At 61.3% G+C, this 17,502-nt stretch overlaps 11 protein-coding genes across 12 annotated transcripts in view; 6 read left to right on the forward strand and 5 right to left on the reverse strand.

Moving 5' to 3' along the window:
- The first annotated feature begins 97 nt into the window (after nucleotides 1-97).
- SDRG_11559 (hypothetical protein) lies at nucleotides 98-2,145 on the forward strand. Its single transcript, XM_008617600.1, has 9 exons — nucleotides 98-325; nucleotides 369-476; nucleotides 522-632; nucleotides 679-927; nucleotides 972-1,057; nucleotides 1,106-1,265; nucleotides 1,312-1,487; nucleotides 1,539-1,739; nucleotides 1,786-2,145. Exons 1-9 carry the CDS (start codon nucleotides 137-139, stop codon nucleotides 2,093-2,095), a joined length of 1,590 nt encoding a protein of 529 aa, XP_008615822.1. The 5' UTR covers nucleotides 98-136; the 3' UTR covers nucleotides 2,096-2,145.
- On the reverse strand, nucleotides 2,119-2,529 carry SDRG_11560 (hypothetical protein; the record flags this gene model as incomplete). The annotated part of the gene is made up of 1 exon (XM_008617601.1): nucleotides 2,119-2,529. One exon carries the CDS (start codon nucleotides 2,527-2,529, stop codon nucleotides 2,119-2,121), a length of 411 nt encoding a protein of 136 aa, XP_008615823.1.
- Nucleotides 2,530-2,848: 319 nt separating this feature from the next.
- On the reverse strand, nucleotides 2,849-4,118 carry SDRG_11561 (CAMK protein kinase). The gene has a single exon (XM_008617602.1). It carries the CDS (start codon nucleotides 3,905-3,907, stop codon nucleotides 2,906-2,908), a length of 1,002 nt encoding a protein of 333 aa, XP_008615824.1. The 5' UTR covers nucleotides 3,908-4,118; the 3' UTR covers nucleotides 2,849-2,905.
- A 2-nt stretch (nucleotides 4,119-4,120) lies between these two features.
- SDRG_11562 (hypothetical protein) lies at nucleotides 4,121-6,843 on the reverse strand. The gene is made up of 7 exons (XM_008617603.1): nucleotides 6,144-6,843; nucleotides 5,802-6,103; nucleotides 5,435-5,752; nucleotides 5,260-5,392; nucleotides 4,925-5,215; nucleotides 4,725-4,880; nucleotides 4,121-4,671 (listed from the first exon to the last, which is right to left on the reverse strand). Exons 1-7 carry the CDS (start codon nucleotides 6,799-6,801, stop codon nucleotides 4,286-4,288), a joined length of 2,244 nt encoding a protein of 747 aa, XP_008615825.1. The 5' UTR covers nucleotides 6,802-6,843; the 3' UTR covers nucleotides 4,121-4,285.
- Nucleotides 6,844-8,622, reverse strand: SDRG_11563 (hypothetical protein). Its single transcript, XM_008617604.1, has one exon. The coding sequence runs from the start codon at nucleotides 8,597-8,599 to the stop codon at nucleotides 6,875-6,877; it is 1,725 nt and encodes a 574-aa protein (XP_008615826.1). The 5' UTR covers nucleotides 8,600-8,622; the 3' UTR covers nucleotides 6,844-6,874.
- A 627-nt stretch (nucleotides 8,623-9,249) lies between these two features.
- Nucleotides 9,250-9,710, forward strand: SDRG_11564 (hypothetical protein). The gene has a single exon (XM_008617605.1). It carries the CDS (start codon nucleotides 9,331-9,333, stop codon nucleotides 9,664-9,666), a length of 336 nt encoding a protein of 111 aa, XP_008615827.1. The 5' UTR covers nucleotides 9,250-9,330; the 3' UTR covers nucleotides 9,667-9,710.
- Nucleotide 9,711: 1 nt separating this feature from the next.
- On the forward strand, nucleotides 9,712-11,918 carry SDRG_11565 (hypothetical protein). Its single transcript, XM_008617606.1, has 6 exons — nucleotides 9,712-10,232; nucleotides 10,276-10,572; nucleotides 10,617-10,765; nucleotides 10,806-11,063; nucleotides 11,110-11,262; nucleotides 11,304-11,918. Exons 1-6 carry the CDS (start codon nucleotides 9,746-9,748, stop codon nucleotides 11,871-11,873), a joined length of 1,914 nt encoding a protein of 637 aa, XP_008615828.1. The 5' UTR covers nucleotides 9,712-9,745; the 3' UTR covers nucleotides 11,874-11,918.
- On the reverse strand, nucleotides 11,876-13,936 carry SDRG_11566. Of its 2 annotated transcripts, none has more exons than XM_008617608.1 (6): nucleotides 13,432-13,936; nucleotides 13,288-13,385; nucleotides 12,880-13,239; nucleotides 12,528-12,830; nucleotides 12,224-12,485; nucleotides 11,876-12,177 (listed from the first exon to the last, which is right to left on the reverse strand). In XM_008617608.1, exons 1-6 carry the CDS (start codon nucleotides 13,892-13,894, stop codon nucleotides 11,897-11,899), a joined length of 1,767 nt encoding a protein of 588 aa, XP_008615830.1. In that variant the 5' UTR covers nucleotides 13,895-13,936; the 3' UTR covers nucleotides 11,876-11,896. The 2 variants fall into 2 exon arrangements, with proteins under 2 accessions (XP_008615830.1, XP_008615829.1); XM_008617607.1 differs by having other exon boundaries at nucleotides 12,880-13,242.
- A 406-nt stretch (nucleotides 13,937-14,342) lies between these two features.
- On the forward strand, nucleotides 14,343-16,272 carry SDRG_11567 (hypothetical protein; the record flags this gene model as incomplete). Its single annotated transcript, XM_008617609.1, has 6 exons — nucleotides 14,343-14,748; nucleotides 14,792-14,889; nucleotides 14,938-15,179; nucleotides 15,226-15,346; nucleotides 15,389-15,694; nucleotides 15,742-16,272. 6 exons carry the CDS (start codon nucleotides 14,343-14,345, stop codon nucleotides 16,270-16,272), a joined length of 1,704 nt encoding a protein of 567 aa, XP_008615831.1.
- Nucleotides 16,273-16,453: 181 nt separating this feature from the next.
- SDRG_11568 (hypothetical protein) lies at nucleotides 16,454-16,747 on the forward strand (the record flags this gene model as incomplete). The annotated part of the gene is made up of 1 exon (XM_008617610.1): nucleotides 16,454-16,747. One exon carries the CDS (start codon nucleotides 16,454-16,456, stop codon nucleotides 16,745-16,747), a length of 294 nt encoding a protein of 97 aa, XP_008615832.1.
- A 117-nt stretch (nucleotides 16,748-16,864) lies between these two features.
- Nucleotides 16,865-17,502, forward strand: part of SDRG_11569 (hypothetical protein) — a gene marked incomplete at both ends in the record, with an annotated part of 2,093 nt that continues 1,455 nt past the window's right edge. Inside the window, 2 exons of the mRNA XM_008617611.1 lie at nucleotides 16,865-17,351; nucleotides 17,400-17,488. Coding sequence (XP_008615833.1) covers nucleotides 16,865-17,351; nucleotides 17,400-17,488 — 576 coding nt within the window. The remainder of the gene's footprint in view (nucleotides 17,352-17,399; nucleotides 17,489-17,502) is intronic.

Genomic DNA, 17,502 nt, shown 5'->3' on the forward strand with positions numbered 1-17,502 from the left:
GCGTCCGTTGGTCCTGTCTGTAACGCATCATAAAATGGTGCGTATTTTTGTAGACTTGGTGTTTGTATGGCGAGCGCGATTTCTTTTTATTCCTGGTCGTGGATTTCTTGAAAAATCCAGTATCCACAGCTTTGCGATGCCAGCCGCAGCGAGCCAGGTCGGGCTCATCCTCGTCGCGACGCTCGTCGTCTACTCGTCCGTCGTCCTCGCCCGCCAGCGCAACTTTGCGCGCAAGCCCAGGAAGACGCTCTCGCGCCTCGACACCGACGCGCCGCTCCGGCCACAGCCCTACGCGACCCCCGCCCGCTCGGTCGACAACCACCTCGTACGACCATGGCCATGAATGGCGAGACTCATGCGCGTGCTAGCACAAAACCGCTGTGACGCTCATGCACGAGCTCGGCATCTCGATGGCCGGCCTCTCGCCGCTGCGCCGACGGCCGTCGATTGCATCGTCGAGTATCTTGACGTCCGAGGTATGCCCTCCGCCTTGCCGATCCCATGCCAGCAATGGTGCATAGGAGTACGACAAAAAGACGGACCTCATGCACGAAGGGCGCAACCAAGGTGGGAAGCTGGTCGTCGTCATGGTCGGCTTGCCTGGCCGCGGCAAGTCGTACATGGCCCGCAAGGTGCTACCTCCTGAACACGAAGTGTCAAGTCTCATGCAGAAAGCAGGTCGCTCGGTACCTCAACTGGATCAACTACGCGACGCGCGTCTTCAACATTGGCAACTACCGGCGCAAGCTCCTCGGCGCGGAGCACGGCGCCGACTTTTTCGACCCGCAAAACCCGTTGGGGCAGAAGCAGCGCATGGAGATGGCCGAGGCCGCGATGGACGACATGCTCAACTACCTCAACAACGAGGGCGAGGTCGCCATCTACGACGGAACCAACTCGACGCTCGAACGCCGGCTCTGGATCGAGGTGCGCTTCCGATGCCATCGGAGGTTGACCTATCAAGTTGATAGAAACGGATCGCCGAGACCGACGGCTTCCACCTCCTCTTCATCGAGAGTGTCTGCGACGACGAAGCCATCATCGAGCGCAACATCATGTACAGTGGCATCTTTCGTAGTTAGTAGTTCATATCGACTATGCGTAGCGACACGAAGCTGCGGTCGCCCGACTACCGTGGCGTGACGCCCGAGATGGCGGTCGAGGATTTCCGGAAACGCATCGCCAACTACCGTAAAAACTACGAGGCGCTCGGCGCCGCCGACGAGATTTTTTCCTATGTCAAGGTGATTGACGCCGGCACCAAGGTACGAGCGACTATTAGTTAGTATATCTCACACGTGTCGTCGCTAGCTCATCATGAACCGCATTCACGGGTACCTCCCGATGAAGATCCTCTCGTTCATCAGCAACTTGCACATCGTGCCGCGACCCATTTACCTCTCGAGCCACGGTGAGAGCATGAACGACCTCAGCGCGCGTCTCGGTGGCGAGGCCGAGCTCACGCCCCGCGGCGTCGAGTACAGCGTGTAAAGCTAGCCAACGCATCTCGTTCTCGATCTGATAGAGCTCGTGACTAGGGCGCTCGCCAAGTTCTTATCCGAGAACCCGGAAACGGCGCCGAGTGCGCTGAGCCTCTGGTACTCGACGGCCAAGTGCGCGCGTGCGACAGTCCGCCACATTGAGAGCCACACGCGCGTGCAGTGGCGCGCCCTCCGGCCGCTCGAGGCCGGCGCCTACTCGCACTTGACCCGCTCCGAGCTCAAGCTCCACCACGCCCAGTAGGCCTCTGTGAAAATGACTACGAAATTACTCATGTAAACCTAGGGAGTACGCGATGCGCGCTGCCAACCGCCTCTGGTATCGGTACCCACTGGGCGAGAGCTACGTGGACGTCATCACGCGCCTCGAGCCCGTCATCTTTGAGCTCGAGCGCAGCCGGTCGCCGGTGCTCCTTGTCGCGCACCCCGAGGTCATCCGGTGCCTCTACGGCTACTTCCTTGACCTGCCGCTGCTGGAAATCCCCAAGGTGCACGCGCCGCTCCACGAGCTCATCGAGTTGCACATGACGGCGTACGAGTGCGTCGAGACGCGCCATTGCCTCACGCCCATCAAAGCCCACGATCTCGAAGCCTAAGTCGTACCAGTCGTTTTCATGTATTAAAAGACGATGCGGGTGCCAGCGTACGCCGTCTTGAGCGTCGGCGTCGCGCGGGGCGGGCCGACCGACCGCGCGGCCGCGGCGGCAGCGACGTTGGCTTGGATCTCGGCGAGCTCGGCAAGGCGCCGGGCCTCAAAGCTGGGCTCGGCAAGCTCAACGCGCAGTCGCTTGCCCTTCCACTTGGTGTTGTTGTACGCTTGTTGGTATTGGGCGACGGCCGCGGCCTCGGCCTCGGGCGACGGACCCACGAGGTTGATGTAGCAAAAGTCGCGGATACCGCGGCCCTTCTCGCCGAGGAGGACCATATCGATGGCCTCGATCGTCACGCCCGCGATCTTGCCGAAGCGCATGCGCAGGTCGGCCTCCGTCACGTCCGGTGGCAGACCGCCGACGTAGACCCGGGCGACCATGTTGCGTGAATAAACCTGGTCGTGTATGATTGGTGCAAACCTTGATGCTGCTTCATTGGCTGGAAATATTTGAAATCCAGCGACTTTTGGCCAATCCAACTTTGTGATACGGTAGAAGATCGGGGGATCCCGTGGTCCTGTCTGCAGCGCGTCTAAAGCCCACTCTTGAGGTGCAAGCCGCTTCAAGATGTAAAGACTCGGGCCAAGAAGGCCAGAGGAAATCGGGTGCTCCGAGAGGGTTGCGCCCAGGGGTGGTTGCGAAGAAACGAGAAGGCCGCACCCAACCAGATCATCCCACTTGAAGTAGCTTGCAGCATGATACAGATGAACTGGCGTATAAATTAGAGCTATAAGAAATGGGGTTGGGGTTGTACGCCTACGCTTGCATCCACGGGTGCGAGAGGACGCTGGTAGCGCTTGGGCGTTGGCATGCGTCGACCTGGAGCAGTTGCCGGATGAGGTCCTTGGCGTCGTTCGAGACATCGGTCCAGGCTTCATGGTTGAAGTCATACTGACCGGCAATGATGCACTCGCGCAAGTCGCGGTCCGACGCCTCGTTGGTCGGGTCGAACGGGTGGAACCCGGCGAGGAGCACGTAGAGCACGACGCCAAGCGCCCACATATCGATGGCGCTGCTGATCGTCTCCTTCTTGAGCACCTCAGGCGCAGCGTACGCCATGGTGCCCGAGCCGTCCCAGCGGTGGTTGGATGTCCGGTCGTTGACGTGGAACGAGAGACCAAAGTCGATGAGGATCATGCGCGCCGAGTCGTTCTTGGACTGCAGCAAGATGTTCTCGGGCTTGACGTCGGCGTGGACGACGTTTTGCGCGTGCAAATGCTGCAGCGCGGACGAAATCTCGCGCATGAGCGCCTTGGCCTGCGCTTCCGAGTACGTGCCGTGGCTCAAGAGGCGGTCAAAGAGCTCGCCGCCCTGGATGTACTCGGTCACGAGCACGTAGTCTTCCGGCGTCTCAAAGGCCTCTTTGAGCTGCACGACGGCGTCATTGCCTTGCACTTGCGTCAGAATCGACACCTCTTGCTCGAAGCGTGCTTTCGACGTCAGCGCCTTGGAGAGCTTCTTGATCGCGACTGGCGTGTCCGATAGCTTCTCGCGGCCAGCGCAGACGCGCGCAAAGCCGCCCGAGCCAATGATGCCGCCGACGTGGTACTTGGTGCTGAGCGGGTCCGGCTTGAGAAGCATGGCGGCTTCCGCCTGCGCGAGCGGCTTGGGCTCGGCGAGCGACGACAGCAGCGCGAGGCCAAAGACGCTGCCGCCAAAGAGGGTCGGGCCGACGCCGGCTTGCGTGTGCTGGCGCCGGCGGTGGCCCGCGGTCGGCTTAACCAAGGCGGCGCGGAGCGTGCTGGCGCGGCCGAGCATCGTGGTGATATGCGTCGAAGTAATGAAGTTGGACAATGTCGGCCCACGGGCGTGCCCGCTCCATTAAATGCCAGAATCAATTCAGCTATACAATTTAGCTGGGTGCCCGCATAATTTTATTCTTGTGGGCGGAGAAGCTGGCCGGGGTGCATCTGGGTTTGTCACACGCGACGTGCAGCCAATCAGATCGCACGGGCCTGGCCCCTGCATCCGTAATGAGCCAATCCCAGCGCGCTATCTCGGTTAGCTGGCCAATCCACAACGCCTGTCATCGGCCAGCGTGACCCGCCGGTGTCATGCGCAGCTCCGTGCCATCTCCGTGTCCCTTGCCAAGATTCGCGACAGGTCTCTGCGCTGGGACCAAAGAAGGATATCAGCTTAGCTCGGTTGTCGCGCGTCGCCAACGAGGCTCTGCAGATACGCAGCATCTGTCTTCGACGTCACCGCCGCCACGAACGCATGCAGCGGCGGCGGCCACTGGGCCACGGCTGTGAGCGCCCGCGAGCTCGTGCTGTTCAGGGCCAGCGCTGCATCAAGCGCTTGCTTGCTCTCGTCGAGCTGGCCGAGGTGTCGGAGCGTGTCGCTGAAACAGACCCACGCGTCGCTGGTCGAGTGCTTGGCGCGGCGGAGGCCAAAGAAGAGCACGTTGTAGGCCAAGAGGTACTGCCGCGCCTGGAGCGACCGCTTGCCCAAATCGAAGAGCGCTTCGTTGGTCGTCGTTTTCCGGCGGGTGGCCTTGAGCAGCGACATGGCCGTCACCAAGCCTAGACCAAAAAACACTCAACAAGTAGTACTATTCGCCGAGAAGCAACTACACCTTGCTTGCAGTCGGCTGCGTTGCCCAAGCCATGGTAGCAGAGCGCGCAGAGGAGCGTCATGTCTGCGGCAGAGTACGCGACGGGCGGCGCGTCCATGAGCAATGTGAAGCGGCGCAAGCTCTCCGAGCACCGGCGAAGATGCAGCAGTACCACGCCTACAAAGATATCAATTAACGCTGCTACTTCAAGCGTGGTGCACCTGTCCAGAGCAGCACCAGTGGGATCTGGTCGAACGTTGGGTACAAACTAAGGAGGTGCTGGAGCAAGTCGAGGCCCGGGGCATACTCGCGGCTTTCGATGAGCACGAGCGCAAAGTCAAAGAGGATGTGCGGGTCCTTGATGCTCGTATCGCGCGCGAGCCCGGCCTTGTAGCTGGTGTAGGCCTTTTGCAAACTCAACTCATCGCAAGCGACGTGCCACGCTGTGTGGTGGCTCTCGCCCATCGCGAGGAGCACTTTGGCGCTTGGTTGCCCGCCGTGGCGCATGCCGCCTACAACGTAGAGCTTATTCGAGCCCATGCTTCCAGCTACGTACGCTCAAAGCAGAGCGCGGCGGTCCAGAGCTCGCCGCGACTGTGCCAGTACGTTCCGAGATCGAGAAAAAGCTGCGCGGGTGTCGCCGTCGCCGGGTCAAACTCGATCGCGTTCAGAGCGCGCACCGCCGTGAGCTACTCGCAGGTGAGCCAACTCTCTCTGAGCCAATACTCGACCAGAGCGAGGCGGCTCTTCTCGCGGCGAAGGAGCCGACGCACGCGCCAGCGCTGGGCAAAGCGAGAGAGGACGGTGCTGGCCTGTGCCAGCCGTCGGCAGCGCGCTCGGTACCGACGCCATGCGCGCTGGAGCCGGCGGGCGCTGACTTGCCGCGGGTTTTGCAAGTACCGGCGACGGCACACGTGCATGCGCCATTGCGCCTGTATACAAATGGCGCCGTGGACCCGGAGACTGATGTACGGTAGGACGTCGTCGACGAGGAAGACGCCGATGCGCGCCCGGGCCTTGGCCACTCGCTTGGTGTGGAGCAAAGCGACCTATCGCCAGAGCCATCGCACCACAGAAGCGCAGCGTCACGAGTTGTACTTTGGCGTCGTGGGCGCGCTGGGATTGAAGCAGGCGAGCCGCCGAAGCTTCTTTGGACTGGCGGTGGTGCCACCTGTCGAGGACCGAGCGAAGAAAGTGGTTGATCACCGTGGCCGCCAGGGTTTGTGACTGGAGGTCGGCGCGGGCTTGGAGACATCGCCGGTACCAGCGCTGTAGCCGGCGCGCGGCTTGGCTCTCACGACTCGCGCGAATGAGCTCCACGTGTCGTTGCTGCTTTCGGCGCTTTGTGGCTTCGTTCGTTGCTGTCTGAAGCTGCAGCTGCGCCTGCACGATCAAGGCCGCTGTGCGTCGTCAGCGCGACGCTTCAAAGACGCTGCGTACCTGGATTCACGGGCTCTTCGGGCACGACAGTCGGGTCTGGCACGGGTGATGCGGGCACGTCACTAGCTTCGACGGACACGGAAGGAGGCTTCTTGGGCAAGTACCATTCGTCGTCGTTCTCGGGCGCGTCTTGGTATTTCAGGTGCCAGTCGCCGAGCCGAGCCTCCTCCTCGGGCGTGAGCTCGTGCATGACGGTCGCTCGGACGCGGCTCGCGATGGATCCCAGCACAACTGCCTTGCGCGGCGGGTGTTGGCGCCGGTAGTGGAGCATCGCCCACGCAACGCGCCGAAACTTGCCCGACGCGCGCCGGCGATCGCTACGGTCGTCGTCCCGAGGCGCTAATGCCGGAGCTACGCGCCGAGCGGGTTTGGGTAGCGGCAGCGCCCGGCGCTTGGCGTATTCAAGCGTCGAGAGTGCTGGCTTTGGCGCATGCGTCGATGCAGATGGAGCGTGGCAAGTGGTGCAGCACCAACGCGGGTTGCGGTAACTCGGGTTCGCCAGCAGCGCCGGTTCAAAGCAGTAGGTGTGGCGGTGCAGCCCACAAACAGCACAGTGCACTAAGAGCTTGGCGTTGACATCGCTGTGGCACTGCTGGCACGGCTCCCGCGCATCGCGTCGCAGGACGGCCAAACCGGCGCCAGCGAAACCGTCCATCATTCCATTGTGAACCCGCCTTTCGTCACTGCTGTTGGACTAACGTAGCGAGCAAGTGATGTACAGAATTTATGATTTAGGCGACGAGGGTGCGGAGCTCGGTGCCCCACGGGTCGCCGCTGTGGTTCTGGCCCGACGGTGGCGGTGCGTCGTGGTCAAACGCTGCTTGAATCTCGACCGCCGTGCGGCCGTTGGTTTCCGGAACGTACACATAAACAAAGAGCACGAAGCCGACCAAAAGTGCCGCAAAGATGCTAAAGGCGTAGCTACCGAGTGCGTTGCCTTGGGCGAGCGTCGGGTACAAGAGGCCGACGAGCAGGTCGCCGAGCCATGTCGACATGGTGCCAAGAGAACCGGCAGTCGCCTGCATGTAGTCGGGGAAGATCTCGGACGAGACCGTCCACGCCATGGGGCCGATCGAGAGGCAGAAGCCGACGACAAAGACGCCGGTGGCCACAATCGCACCGAGGGCGCTTCCGCACACGAGACTCGCGACGAGCCCGACGGCGGCGAGGGCCTGCAGCGACATGCCGCGCAGGAGGAGCGTGCGGCGCGGGTACTTGTCCATGACGGCGGCCGCGACGCAGATGGTGCTGGTGCGCACGACGTTGACGACGGTGTTGCCGACGCGCGGGTCCGCGATGCCGGCTCCCGCAAAGATATTGGACGAGTAGTACATGATCGCCGGTATGCCGCAGAGCTGCTGCGCGGCGCAGAGCACGATCGCGATGATTAGCTGCTGGCGGAACGGCGCCGAAAAAAGGAGGGCGCGGGGGTTGCGCCCGTTGAGCTCGGTCGCTTCGTCGGCGTGGGCAGCCGCCAGCGCGTGCAAGATCGTGTCGACGTCCATGGTCTGGTAGAGGCGCGTCATTTCGGCTTTGGCGTCGTCGAGGCGGTCGTGGGCCACGAGCCACACGGGGCTCTGCGCCATGACGCGGAGCGAGAGTAGCTGGAGGCCGCCGAGCACGACGGGGACGCCCATGAGCAGCCGCCACCGAAGCTCGCTGTCGTCAAGGGCGTAGTGTGCAGTCGTGACGGCGAGCGAACCGAACGCGACGCCAACCTGAAGGCCCGTGAGGAACGTGCCGCGCATCTGCGACGGCGAGATCTCCGAGATGAGCGCTTCGCAGACGTTGATGGCGACACCAGACGCGACGCCGGACACGAGCCGTCCGACGGTAAAGGTCTCGAGGGTCGTCGCTAGACTTTGGATGAGACCGCCAAAGACGATGATGAGAGCGTTGACGCCTAGCGTCTTCTTGCGGCCAAAGATGTCGGCGGGTAGGCCGCTGCAAATGGCCCCGACGGCGCCGCCGGCGATCCACGCTGCGACCGCGAGCGTCCACTTGTTCTCCGAGTGCGGAGGAAAGAGGAGGCAGTCGCCGGCTGGGATCGGGCTCGCGCCACAGTTGGCGTTGAACGGGACGTAGTTGAGCTGCGAGAGGAGCCAGCCAAACTGGAACGCGCTGAGGAGCGCAATGCCGATCGTCGCGTAAAAGACACTCGACGGGCGCATCGCGTCTGCGTGCTCGTCGTGGACCATCGACTCAAGCTTGCTCAGGTGGTAGCGCGCTGTCTTGGCCCGGTGCCGGCGCCAGGAAGGGCCGTGCGAGGCGGCGGGCGGTGTCATGGACATGGGCGCGAGCGAGACAGGCGTGTCGGCCGCCACGTAGACGTCGTAGGCTTCGTCGTCGTCGTCGTCGTCATCCGACTTGGAAGGGTGCTGCACCGACGAGGGCGGCGGCGACGACCGCCAGTACCGGTAGTGGAAGAGCTGGCCCAGCGTCTCGGAGACGGTCATCTTGAAGTGCTGTAGAGGATACGAGCTGGGACTGCTGCGAAAACGAGCCAATCCAAAGTCTTCTTGTTAGCGATTGGAGCATTATCGTCGTCATTTCCGTTTTTCTCTGCGCAACGATTGGCCAGTGGGCTCGACGCGATTGGTGATTGGCCGAAATGGATTTGCAGCGCCTCTGTCAATGACAGGGCAGTTGATGGTCCGAGTAGCCGAGGACCAGTGAGTCCGAAAATCGTGCTCGTTGAAGAAATCTCCGCTCGTGCTGGTTCCGTGCGTACGTATAGGCCAAGCTCCAGCTAGATTCGGGCGCTGTTGTCTCGATAGCTCTGCACACACTCAACTAGGGTCGTTCGTCGGTAGCGTATTGAGCACAAAATGGCACAAGATTCCACCGGTAGATTCAACAGCGTCTGCGGGCTCTTGCACTTTTTGAAGTTCTGAAAGCAGCACAGCCGTGGCGGGCTCGACGGGGAACCTGGGCTGGTTTCATAGCGGGACCCATAGGATGTATGCGGGTACTAAAGCTAGTATCGATTGCGCGTCCTGAAGGAACTGCCGCGAGCGTGAGCGGAAGAAGGTTCCGAGCACTCGCCAATCTGAGCCTTGGAGACATAGGGAAATGCCGATCCAGACGCATCTCTGGCTGCCATCGAGCCGGGTACCAGATATCCGGTGCAGCTTCCAGAACGCATAACCAGTTTCTAGTCGAATGGGAAACTCGCAGAGTCGTCGATATGTCAGGGGAAGGAAAGAGCCCGCCGCTCGACACGCCCGCGTTTGAGCGCAAGATGCAGTCGCTGGAGAGCAAGCACGGCAGCGCGCAGTCGCTCATCACGCTCGACGTCCGAGAAGCCGAGACGCCGTCGCCGCCGCCGCCAGCTCCGGCGACCGACTTTGCCGCGGGCTTTGGCATCGGGCTCTGCATCATGTTTTACGCCTTTTGCGCCCGCCGCCCCGACGACGCTCTGCGCAGACCGTGCACGCAATATGGTCTCGCAATCGGGATGCTGGCCGCCGCTGCGCTTCTCTCGTGCGGTCTCTACTACGCGGCGCAGCTCTACTTTGTCTAGCTAATTAAATTAAACGCACAATATTATCGTCATTTCGGATCGCACGCAGGCCAATGAAACCGCGTTGTGCCCAAAGGTCATGTCACGCAAGCAGCCGCCGCCGCCGCTTGCGCCGAGCTTGACGGCCGCGATCATCGCGTCATACAAGGGCGAGCGCCTCAGCAAGTTCTACCATGGGACGGGCACGGCCACGTTCATCAACGGCCAAGTGTACGCCGGCACGTTTTGGATGGGCCACATGCACGGGAAAGGCCGCATCGTGTGGCCGGACGGCATCGTTTACGAAGGCGACTTTGACTACGACGAGCTCAGCGGCCACGCCAAGTACAGTTGGCCCGACGGCAGCGTCTACGAGGGCGGCGTGCTTCACGGCCTGCGCCACGGCCTTGGCCGCTTCAGCCAAGGCGACGTCGCGTACGATGGCGAGTGGGTCGACGGCCGCGAGCACGGCGTCGGCACCAAAGTCTACGACGCGACCAAAGGCATTGCGTACGAAGGCGACTGGAGAGACGGGCTTCGCGACGGCGCCGGCATCATGCGCTACGGGAAAAAGCTCGTCTACAAAGGTACTACATGAAGACACTTAGGCGAGGCGTGACGCAGATGCAGGCAGTTGGATCCGCGACATGAAAACTGGACGGGGGTGCATGCAGTGGCTCGACCGGGCAGAGACGTACGACGGCGGGTGGCTCGAGGACCACCAGCACGGGTTCGGCGTACACACGTGGAAGGTCGGGAAGCTCAAGAACCGCGAACACCGTTACGAAGGCGAGTTTGCCAACGGCGTCCGGGACGGCTACGGCGTCTTCTACTACGCCAGCGGCGCGCGCTACGAAGGCCACTGGGAAGACAACGTCAAGCACGGACTCGGGCTCTTCTTCTTTGAAGATGGCACGATTTATGAAGGTACAAACCCTTCTTTCAACGAAAAGTATCAATCTATCGAGCAGGCCAATTCGACAACGATCACATGGTTGATGCCAACGACAACAAGCCCAAAAACGCAGAGCTAGCGCCAACGATGATCTTATATGTGGACGACCTGGTCAAGGGCACGGAAAAAGAAAAGGCGCGGGGGGTCAAAGCCGCTCAAAACGCCGTACGCTCCTTGCAGAAAATCCCTTCATCGCCAAAGGTAGGTGCTTCGGGCCAACACGGACTTGCGCCTTGTCTACCGGCACTATGCCACGCGGGCGGGGGCATCAGCAGTGCTCACGTCGGGGCCCCCGACGTCCGACAACCACTTGGATCTGATGGAGATGCGGGAGCTCTGGCGGTTCAGCGCCGAGTGCCGACTGCACAACGTGACCATGGGCAAGCTCGATCGGTACCTCCTCGTGATCCGCAACGCGCAAAACAAGGCCGTCAAAAAGCTGCGGATCCAGCGCGAGAAAAAGGTACTGGCAAACTAAAAGGGGTGGTCCTAAGATCGGAGTTGGGTAGCGCCGACACGTGCACCCTCGCTCGATCGACGCGATCGAGACGCCGCGGGAAAAGTGGACCGACGTCCACGACCCGGACCGTGTCATTTTGTACCGCGAATTCTGCGAGATTCTAGTTCGCCTTGCGTGGGATGACGCACTGGAGCGGGGCGAGGTGTCGTCTTCTTCCGGACAAGTTGTAGAAACTGAGCGTAGGTCGACATGACGGTCGCCGACGCGTTCACGTGCCTCTACGAGGACAAGATCCACGACCACGCATCGGCGCGCATCGAGCCCATGGAGGCGCTGAGCCTCGAGGTGCTCGACGCACCGCTCCAAGCCATCTTCCGCAAGTACCGCGACACGCTCGAGCCGATTTTTGCCAAGTACGCTCGCCTCGACAGCGATGTGGCGCAGCAGCCCGAGAACGACATTCACATCTCCGTGCGCAGCTTTGTGCTGCTTTTGCGCGAGTTTGGCGCCATGGGCACCATGAGCGTCTCGGCGCTGCTGGCGCTGGTGCGAAAACCCTCCGAGGACGACGAGAGCGACGACGACGAGCTCGACCCGTTCGTGCTCGAAGCCGACCTGATCTACCCCGAGTTCCTCGAGGCGCTCACCAAAGTCGCGCGCGCCGTCATGGGCGTGCCCAGCGTCCCGCTGCCCGTGACCGTCGCCCAGTACATCCACGCCACCTTCCTCCGCGACAAGGCGCCGCAGTACTTGCGCCGCAACTCGTTTACGCGCCGGCAGTCGTCGCTCGTCTTGGGCCCCGTGCAAGAATAACATCATGGACAAGTTGTGCATAATTACCGGCGACCCGTGTGGAAGCGGTGCAGAATACCGAGGTAGATGCCTTGGAGCGCGAGCGCGTACGAGGCGAGGACGAGCATGTTGCGGTCGCAGTCGACGTCCTCGAGCCCGTAGCGCGCAAAGAGGAAGCGGCTTTCGCTCGAGTTGGTCGGTGTGAGTTGCTTGTACAAGAAGGCCTCGAACGAGTACGAGTGGAACGCCATGTAGTGGCCCCAGAGCCAGTACGACGGCATCGCAGGCCGCGGCACCATAAAGCCCTCGCAGAGCATGAACATCCCTAGTATCAAGTTGATATTGTATCAAGATGGCGCGCAATGTCGTACCGTAAATCCCAGACGCGAGGGCGATGCCGACAATGTACTGGGGCACCATGGCGCCAATCACGTGCATGAAGGACTCGGCGACGACGAGCGTGAGGAAGAGGTTGAGCACAAAGTAGCCAAAGTTGTGCAAGTCCGCGAGCAGCACCACAATCGACGCGGAGAGGAGGGTGATAAGGAAGATGCCGGGCAGCGCCGCGACAAAGTTGGCACCGACGGCACTCGCGACGGCTACGTTGTGGTTGGCGCGCTCCCGCGCAAACACCTAGAAATGTATCAACTTGATACAGAGTAGTCTATGTTGTACCGCGCGCTGCTGGATGAACACGGGCAAAACGGCGATGCTCATAAAGACGAGGAACGCTTGCACGTAAATCAGGAGCGCGACGCGATTCCCTTCGTTGAGGTTCGCGTTCGTCGAGATGAAGAGCGTGCCCGTCGTGAGCGACAGAGCCGTGTACATCGCCAGACGCACCCAGTACACGCCGGGGTCCCGCACGTTGTTGATGCTCGTGCGATGCAGCAGGGCGAGGCCTTGCGCAAAGGCGGACGCGCCGTCGTCACTTGCCGTGATACCAAGCAAGCTGGCGCGGTCCATCTCCAGCATGTCCTATTGCTCGTTACAACCAAGGATCAAAAGTTAAGTGGAAAGCAGGTACCAGCACGGGGCGCGGGTCATATGCACTGGCGAGCGCCAGTACGTCAGCGTGGCCATCGAAGTCGTCGTTGACCAGCTCGAGGTAAAACTCGGCGGGGTTGGTCATGGGCGGACAGGGGTACCCCGCGGCTGCAAAGTGGCTGAGCGCGCCGAGGGGTGGGCCGAAATACATGGTGCGGCCGGCGGCAAGGACCAGCACAGACGTAAACAAGTCGTACACGTCGGAGCTCGGCTGGTGGATTGTGCAGAGCACAGTGCAACCTCGGTCGGTACTGATGTGGCGAAGGTGTTCGACGACGCTGACGGTCGACGCCGCATCGAGGCCCGACGTCGGCTCGTCTAGCAGTAGGATCGTCGGCTCCTTCTACACACTCCCATAGATCGCAATATTCAATAGGGCAGTTCCTACGAGGAGCTCGATCGCGATGCTAAGACGCCGCTTCTGGCCGCCCGAGAGCCCTTTGCGAAAGATGTCACCAACGCGCGTGCCGACGCAGGACGAGAGGCCTACGAGAGCTTAAACACACTATTTGTTGGAGTAGGAGGAGCCCACCCATATCCTCGATGGCGGCGAGCACCCGAGTCTCGCGTGTTGACGCTGATACGGACGACGGGAGGCTCAGCTGCGCGGCAAAGCGCAGCGTCTCGAGGACCGTAAAGGACCCGAGAAGCGCGTCCTCTTGCGCGACGTACGAGGCGAGTGACCGAAAGCTCCGGTGGTCGCGCGGCTCGCCGTTGATTTCGATCGCGCCCGTCGTCTTGCCGCTCGAGATGCGGTCGGCGAGCAGGTCCAAGAGGGTCGTCTTGCCGCTCCCGGACGGGCCGAGGATCGCAAGCATTTCGCGGGGCCCACATCGCCCCGACACGTCGACCAGAATGGACTTGGGCTTGTTGCGCGTCGTCACCGTGTACGAGAGGTGGCTCCAGCCAAGCGTGCACGGCTGTGCCGCCTCATGCCACGTGGGCGTGAGCAAGCCTTCTTTGAAGCTCGTGGCGACGGGAGATTCGAGCAGCATGCAGTCTGATTTAGTGTGATGCCTTGACTCAATCAACGAACATTGAATGGTGATCCTTTGAACACATGACTACCATGATGAGCGATGGCGTCGGATGCGTCGACAAGATCTCCGCCGCCGCTTCTGATTGGTCGGCAGCCCCACGTTGAAGTTGCCCGTGTACACCATTTGCAGTTTCTCTAAATAATGTAAAATGTAAAGAAATGGAATCGTGCGCTTATAGACACGGTGTGCGCCGTACGCGGTTGCCTTCTGAGTGAAATGCAATTACAAGTGTACGTACCAAGAGTCTATCTCGTGTGGGCCTTACAGTGCATGGTAGAGATGTCGCGACAATCGCAACATTATACTATTTTCACCTTCAACAGAAAATACTAAAAAATAGTGTACCCGCCGCCACCAAAGATCGCCATGGGTTCGAACATGAGCTCAGTTCTGATTTGCAATCATGTGGAAGCGCAACGAGACGCTGCCAGCGTGCACACTGAGCTGGAAAGACCTCTCGTATTCGGCTCGCTCCAAGAAGGCGATCCTGCACGACGTCTCGGGGCGCTGCGGCCCCGGCGAGTTCCTCGCGATCCTCGGCCCTTCGGGAAGTGGGAAAACAACTCTGCTAGACCTCCTCGCCGACCGCATCTCGAGTGGCAAGACGACAGGCGCCATTGTTCTCAATGGTCTGCCACGTGAACCGAGGTCGTTCCGAGCCGTCGCCTCGTACGTCGCCCAGGACGACACGCTTCTCGGATCCTTTACGGTCCTCGAGACACTTCAGTTTGCCGCGCGCCTGAGCTTGCCTTCGACCGTATCGCCCGCCGAGCGCGACACCCGACTGCAGCGCGTCATCGACGCCATGGGTACGTCTGTCGTTTTGTTGGAATCGCTAAAGCAACGCGCTAGGGCTCCGGTCGTGCGTGCACACGCTCGTGGGGGACATGTTTCGCAAAGGGCTCTCGGGCGGCCAAAAGCGACGCCTCAGCATCGCGATCGAGCTCCTCGTACATACCCTCTACATTTATATCATTCCTTTTAGCAATGCGCCATAGAAACAGCCCCGCGTGCTCTTGCTGGACGAGCCGACGTCCGGGCTGGACTCGGCGACAACACTCAACGTCGTTCAGTGCATCGCCAGCCTCTGTCGCGACGACCGCTGCACCGTAATCTGCACGATCCACCAGCCAAGCGCACGCGTCTTCCAGCTCTTTGACAATGTGCTCTTGCTCGCGCAGGGCCGCGCCGTGTACCGCGGGCCGCCGCAAGCGATCGTTGCGCACTTTCGCCCCCTCGGGTTTCCTCACGTCGTGGTTCTGAATGGCTGAAGTGGACGTGAGTAGGTACGACTGCCCCGAGCACACGAGTCCCGCCGAGTACTATTTGCGCATCGTCAACACGGACTTTCACAGCCACGCCGACATTGACGCGCTCGCAGATGCAGTCGCCAACACCGCCCTCCACGTACGACGCCACTAGCTTCCTCTCTGGCGGACGCCGGTGTAGGACCAGTTGCTGCTCGAGGCGGCGGCGAGTGCGCCGTGGAGCGTGGCACCGCAGCGGCCGTCGCCGTTGGCGCAGATCGTCGTGTTTCTCGATCGCAACCTCTTGAACACACTGCGGAACCCGGGGATTTTTTGGGTCCGCCTCGTCATGTACTCGCTCCTCTCGGCCATGGCCGGCACCATGTACATGCACCCGACGCCCGGGCCGGCCCACGACGCCAACCTCGTCGCGCTCCTCTTTGGCGTGCCCGCGTTCTGTATCTTTATGAGCGTCGCCGCACTCCCCTTCTTCCTCGAACAGCGAGCGGTACGGTACCATCGAATATCTACTATCTCTCAGAACTGATACCATAGGTGTTTGCCCGTGAGCGCGCCAACTGGGGCGTCAACGTCCTGAGCTTTGTCGTCGCCAACTTTGTCGTCGCGCTTCCAGCTCTGTTTATGATTGCGCTCTGCAGCACGTCGCTGGTCGTCCCGGCCGCGGGCCTCGGCGGCTTTGGCGTGTACTTTGGCGCGTTCTACCTCGGCCTTATCGTCGCCGAGTCGGTCGTGCACGTGCTCGGCGCTGCCGTGGGCCATGCGATCGGCGGCATCGCGCTCGGCGCGGGTCTTTTCGGGCAGTTTATGCTGTGCCAGGGCTACCTCGTCGCGCGCGAGAGCATCCCAATTTACTGGCGCTGGTGCCACACGCTCGCGTTCCACTCGTACGTCTTTCAAGTGCTCATGCACAACGAGTTTGCCGGCCGGAGTCCGGCCATCCTCATCGAGTTCAACCTCGAGGACGTCGACATTGGCCGCTGCATAGGCGTCCTTGTCGCGTACGCGCTTCTGCTCCAAATCGGCTTTGGGCTCGTGCTCTACTTTGTTCACACCGGCCGGCGCTGATTCTCAAACCCGATCTTGCAACTACTAGTACCGGTATTTCGCTTCAGCACGATATGGTGTACATATGCACCTCAAATAGTATTTCGTTGAGGTGTCGACAATAAAGAAACGGGGATCTTAAAAGAACGCATAAAAGAACTCGCCAAAGATCGAAGCATCCGAAGATCCGAAGACGAGGACGATGGACCTGACCGCGGACGAGACGCTCGGGAGCTTCCTCCTCCCCGTGCTGCAGGACGAGGCCGACGCGCGCATGACGACCGACGACGTCCTCGACGACGCGGCGACGCCGGACCTGGCCTACTTCCACGACGAGGCCCGCGCGCTCCACGCCGACTTTGAGGCCTACCGCCTGCGCTACCACGCCATGTGCAGAGTTCTCTTCCCCCACGACGACGACGACGAAGATGAGGATGAGGATGGGGACGAGGGTGGGCGCTTGTACGCGGGCGACCGGCGCCGGGCGATGGCATGAGCCTCCTCCGCTCACTATTTGCATCAACATGATTTATGATTCCTTCCTCGATGGTCTTCGTCCATGCAGGAAGCAGCATGACCGTTGCATCATCTGCCGTTTCAGATCGTTTCCGAGATGGCGGCGCCGCAGTTCCCGCTGGACCCGAGCTTGGCCGCGCTCATCATTGCGAGCTACGAAGGCGAGACGCAGCATGGCGTCTTCCACGGGCACGGGTGCGCGACCTTTGTCAACGGCCAAGTGTATGTCGGGAGCTTCCTCGGTGGGCGCATGCACGGCCACGGCGCGCTCACGTGGCCCGACGGCGTTACGTACGAAGGCGACTTTGAGTTCAACGAGGTCTCGGGCCGCGGCAAGTACGTTTGGCCCGACGAGAGCTGGTACGAGGGCGACGTGAGCCGCGGGCGCCGGCACGGCCACGGCTACTTTATGAGCAGCAACCGCGTCACGTCGTACGAAGGCGCGTGGGTGCACGGCTACCAGCACGGCTACGGCAAGCTCGTCTACGACGAGTTCCAGGGCATCGAGTACGAAGGCGACTGGGTCACGGGCCAGCGCCACGGCAAGGGCACGATGAAGTACGCCTCGGGCAACGTCTACGAAGGTCTCCCTACTATCAAGTTGATACTATAGATATATGAACGTGTGGTAGGCGACTGGGTCGACGGCAAGAAGGCGGGCAAGGGCACGATGCACTGGTTCGACGCCGCCGAGACGTACGACGGCGACTGGCACGACGACGTGCAGCACGGCGC

Source organism: Saprolegnia diclina (genome assembly GCF_000281045.1).
Source record: "Saprolegnia diclina VS20 unplaced genomic scaffold supercont1.42, whole genome shotgun sequence".
Classification (NCBI taxonomy): domain Eukaryota; phylum Oomycota; class Saprolegniomycetes; order Saprolegniales; family Saprolegniaceae; genus Saprolegnia; species Saprolegnia diclina.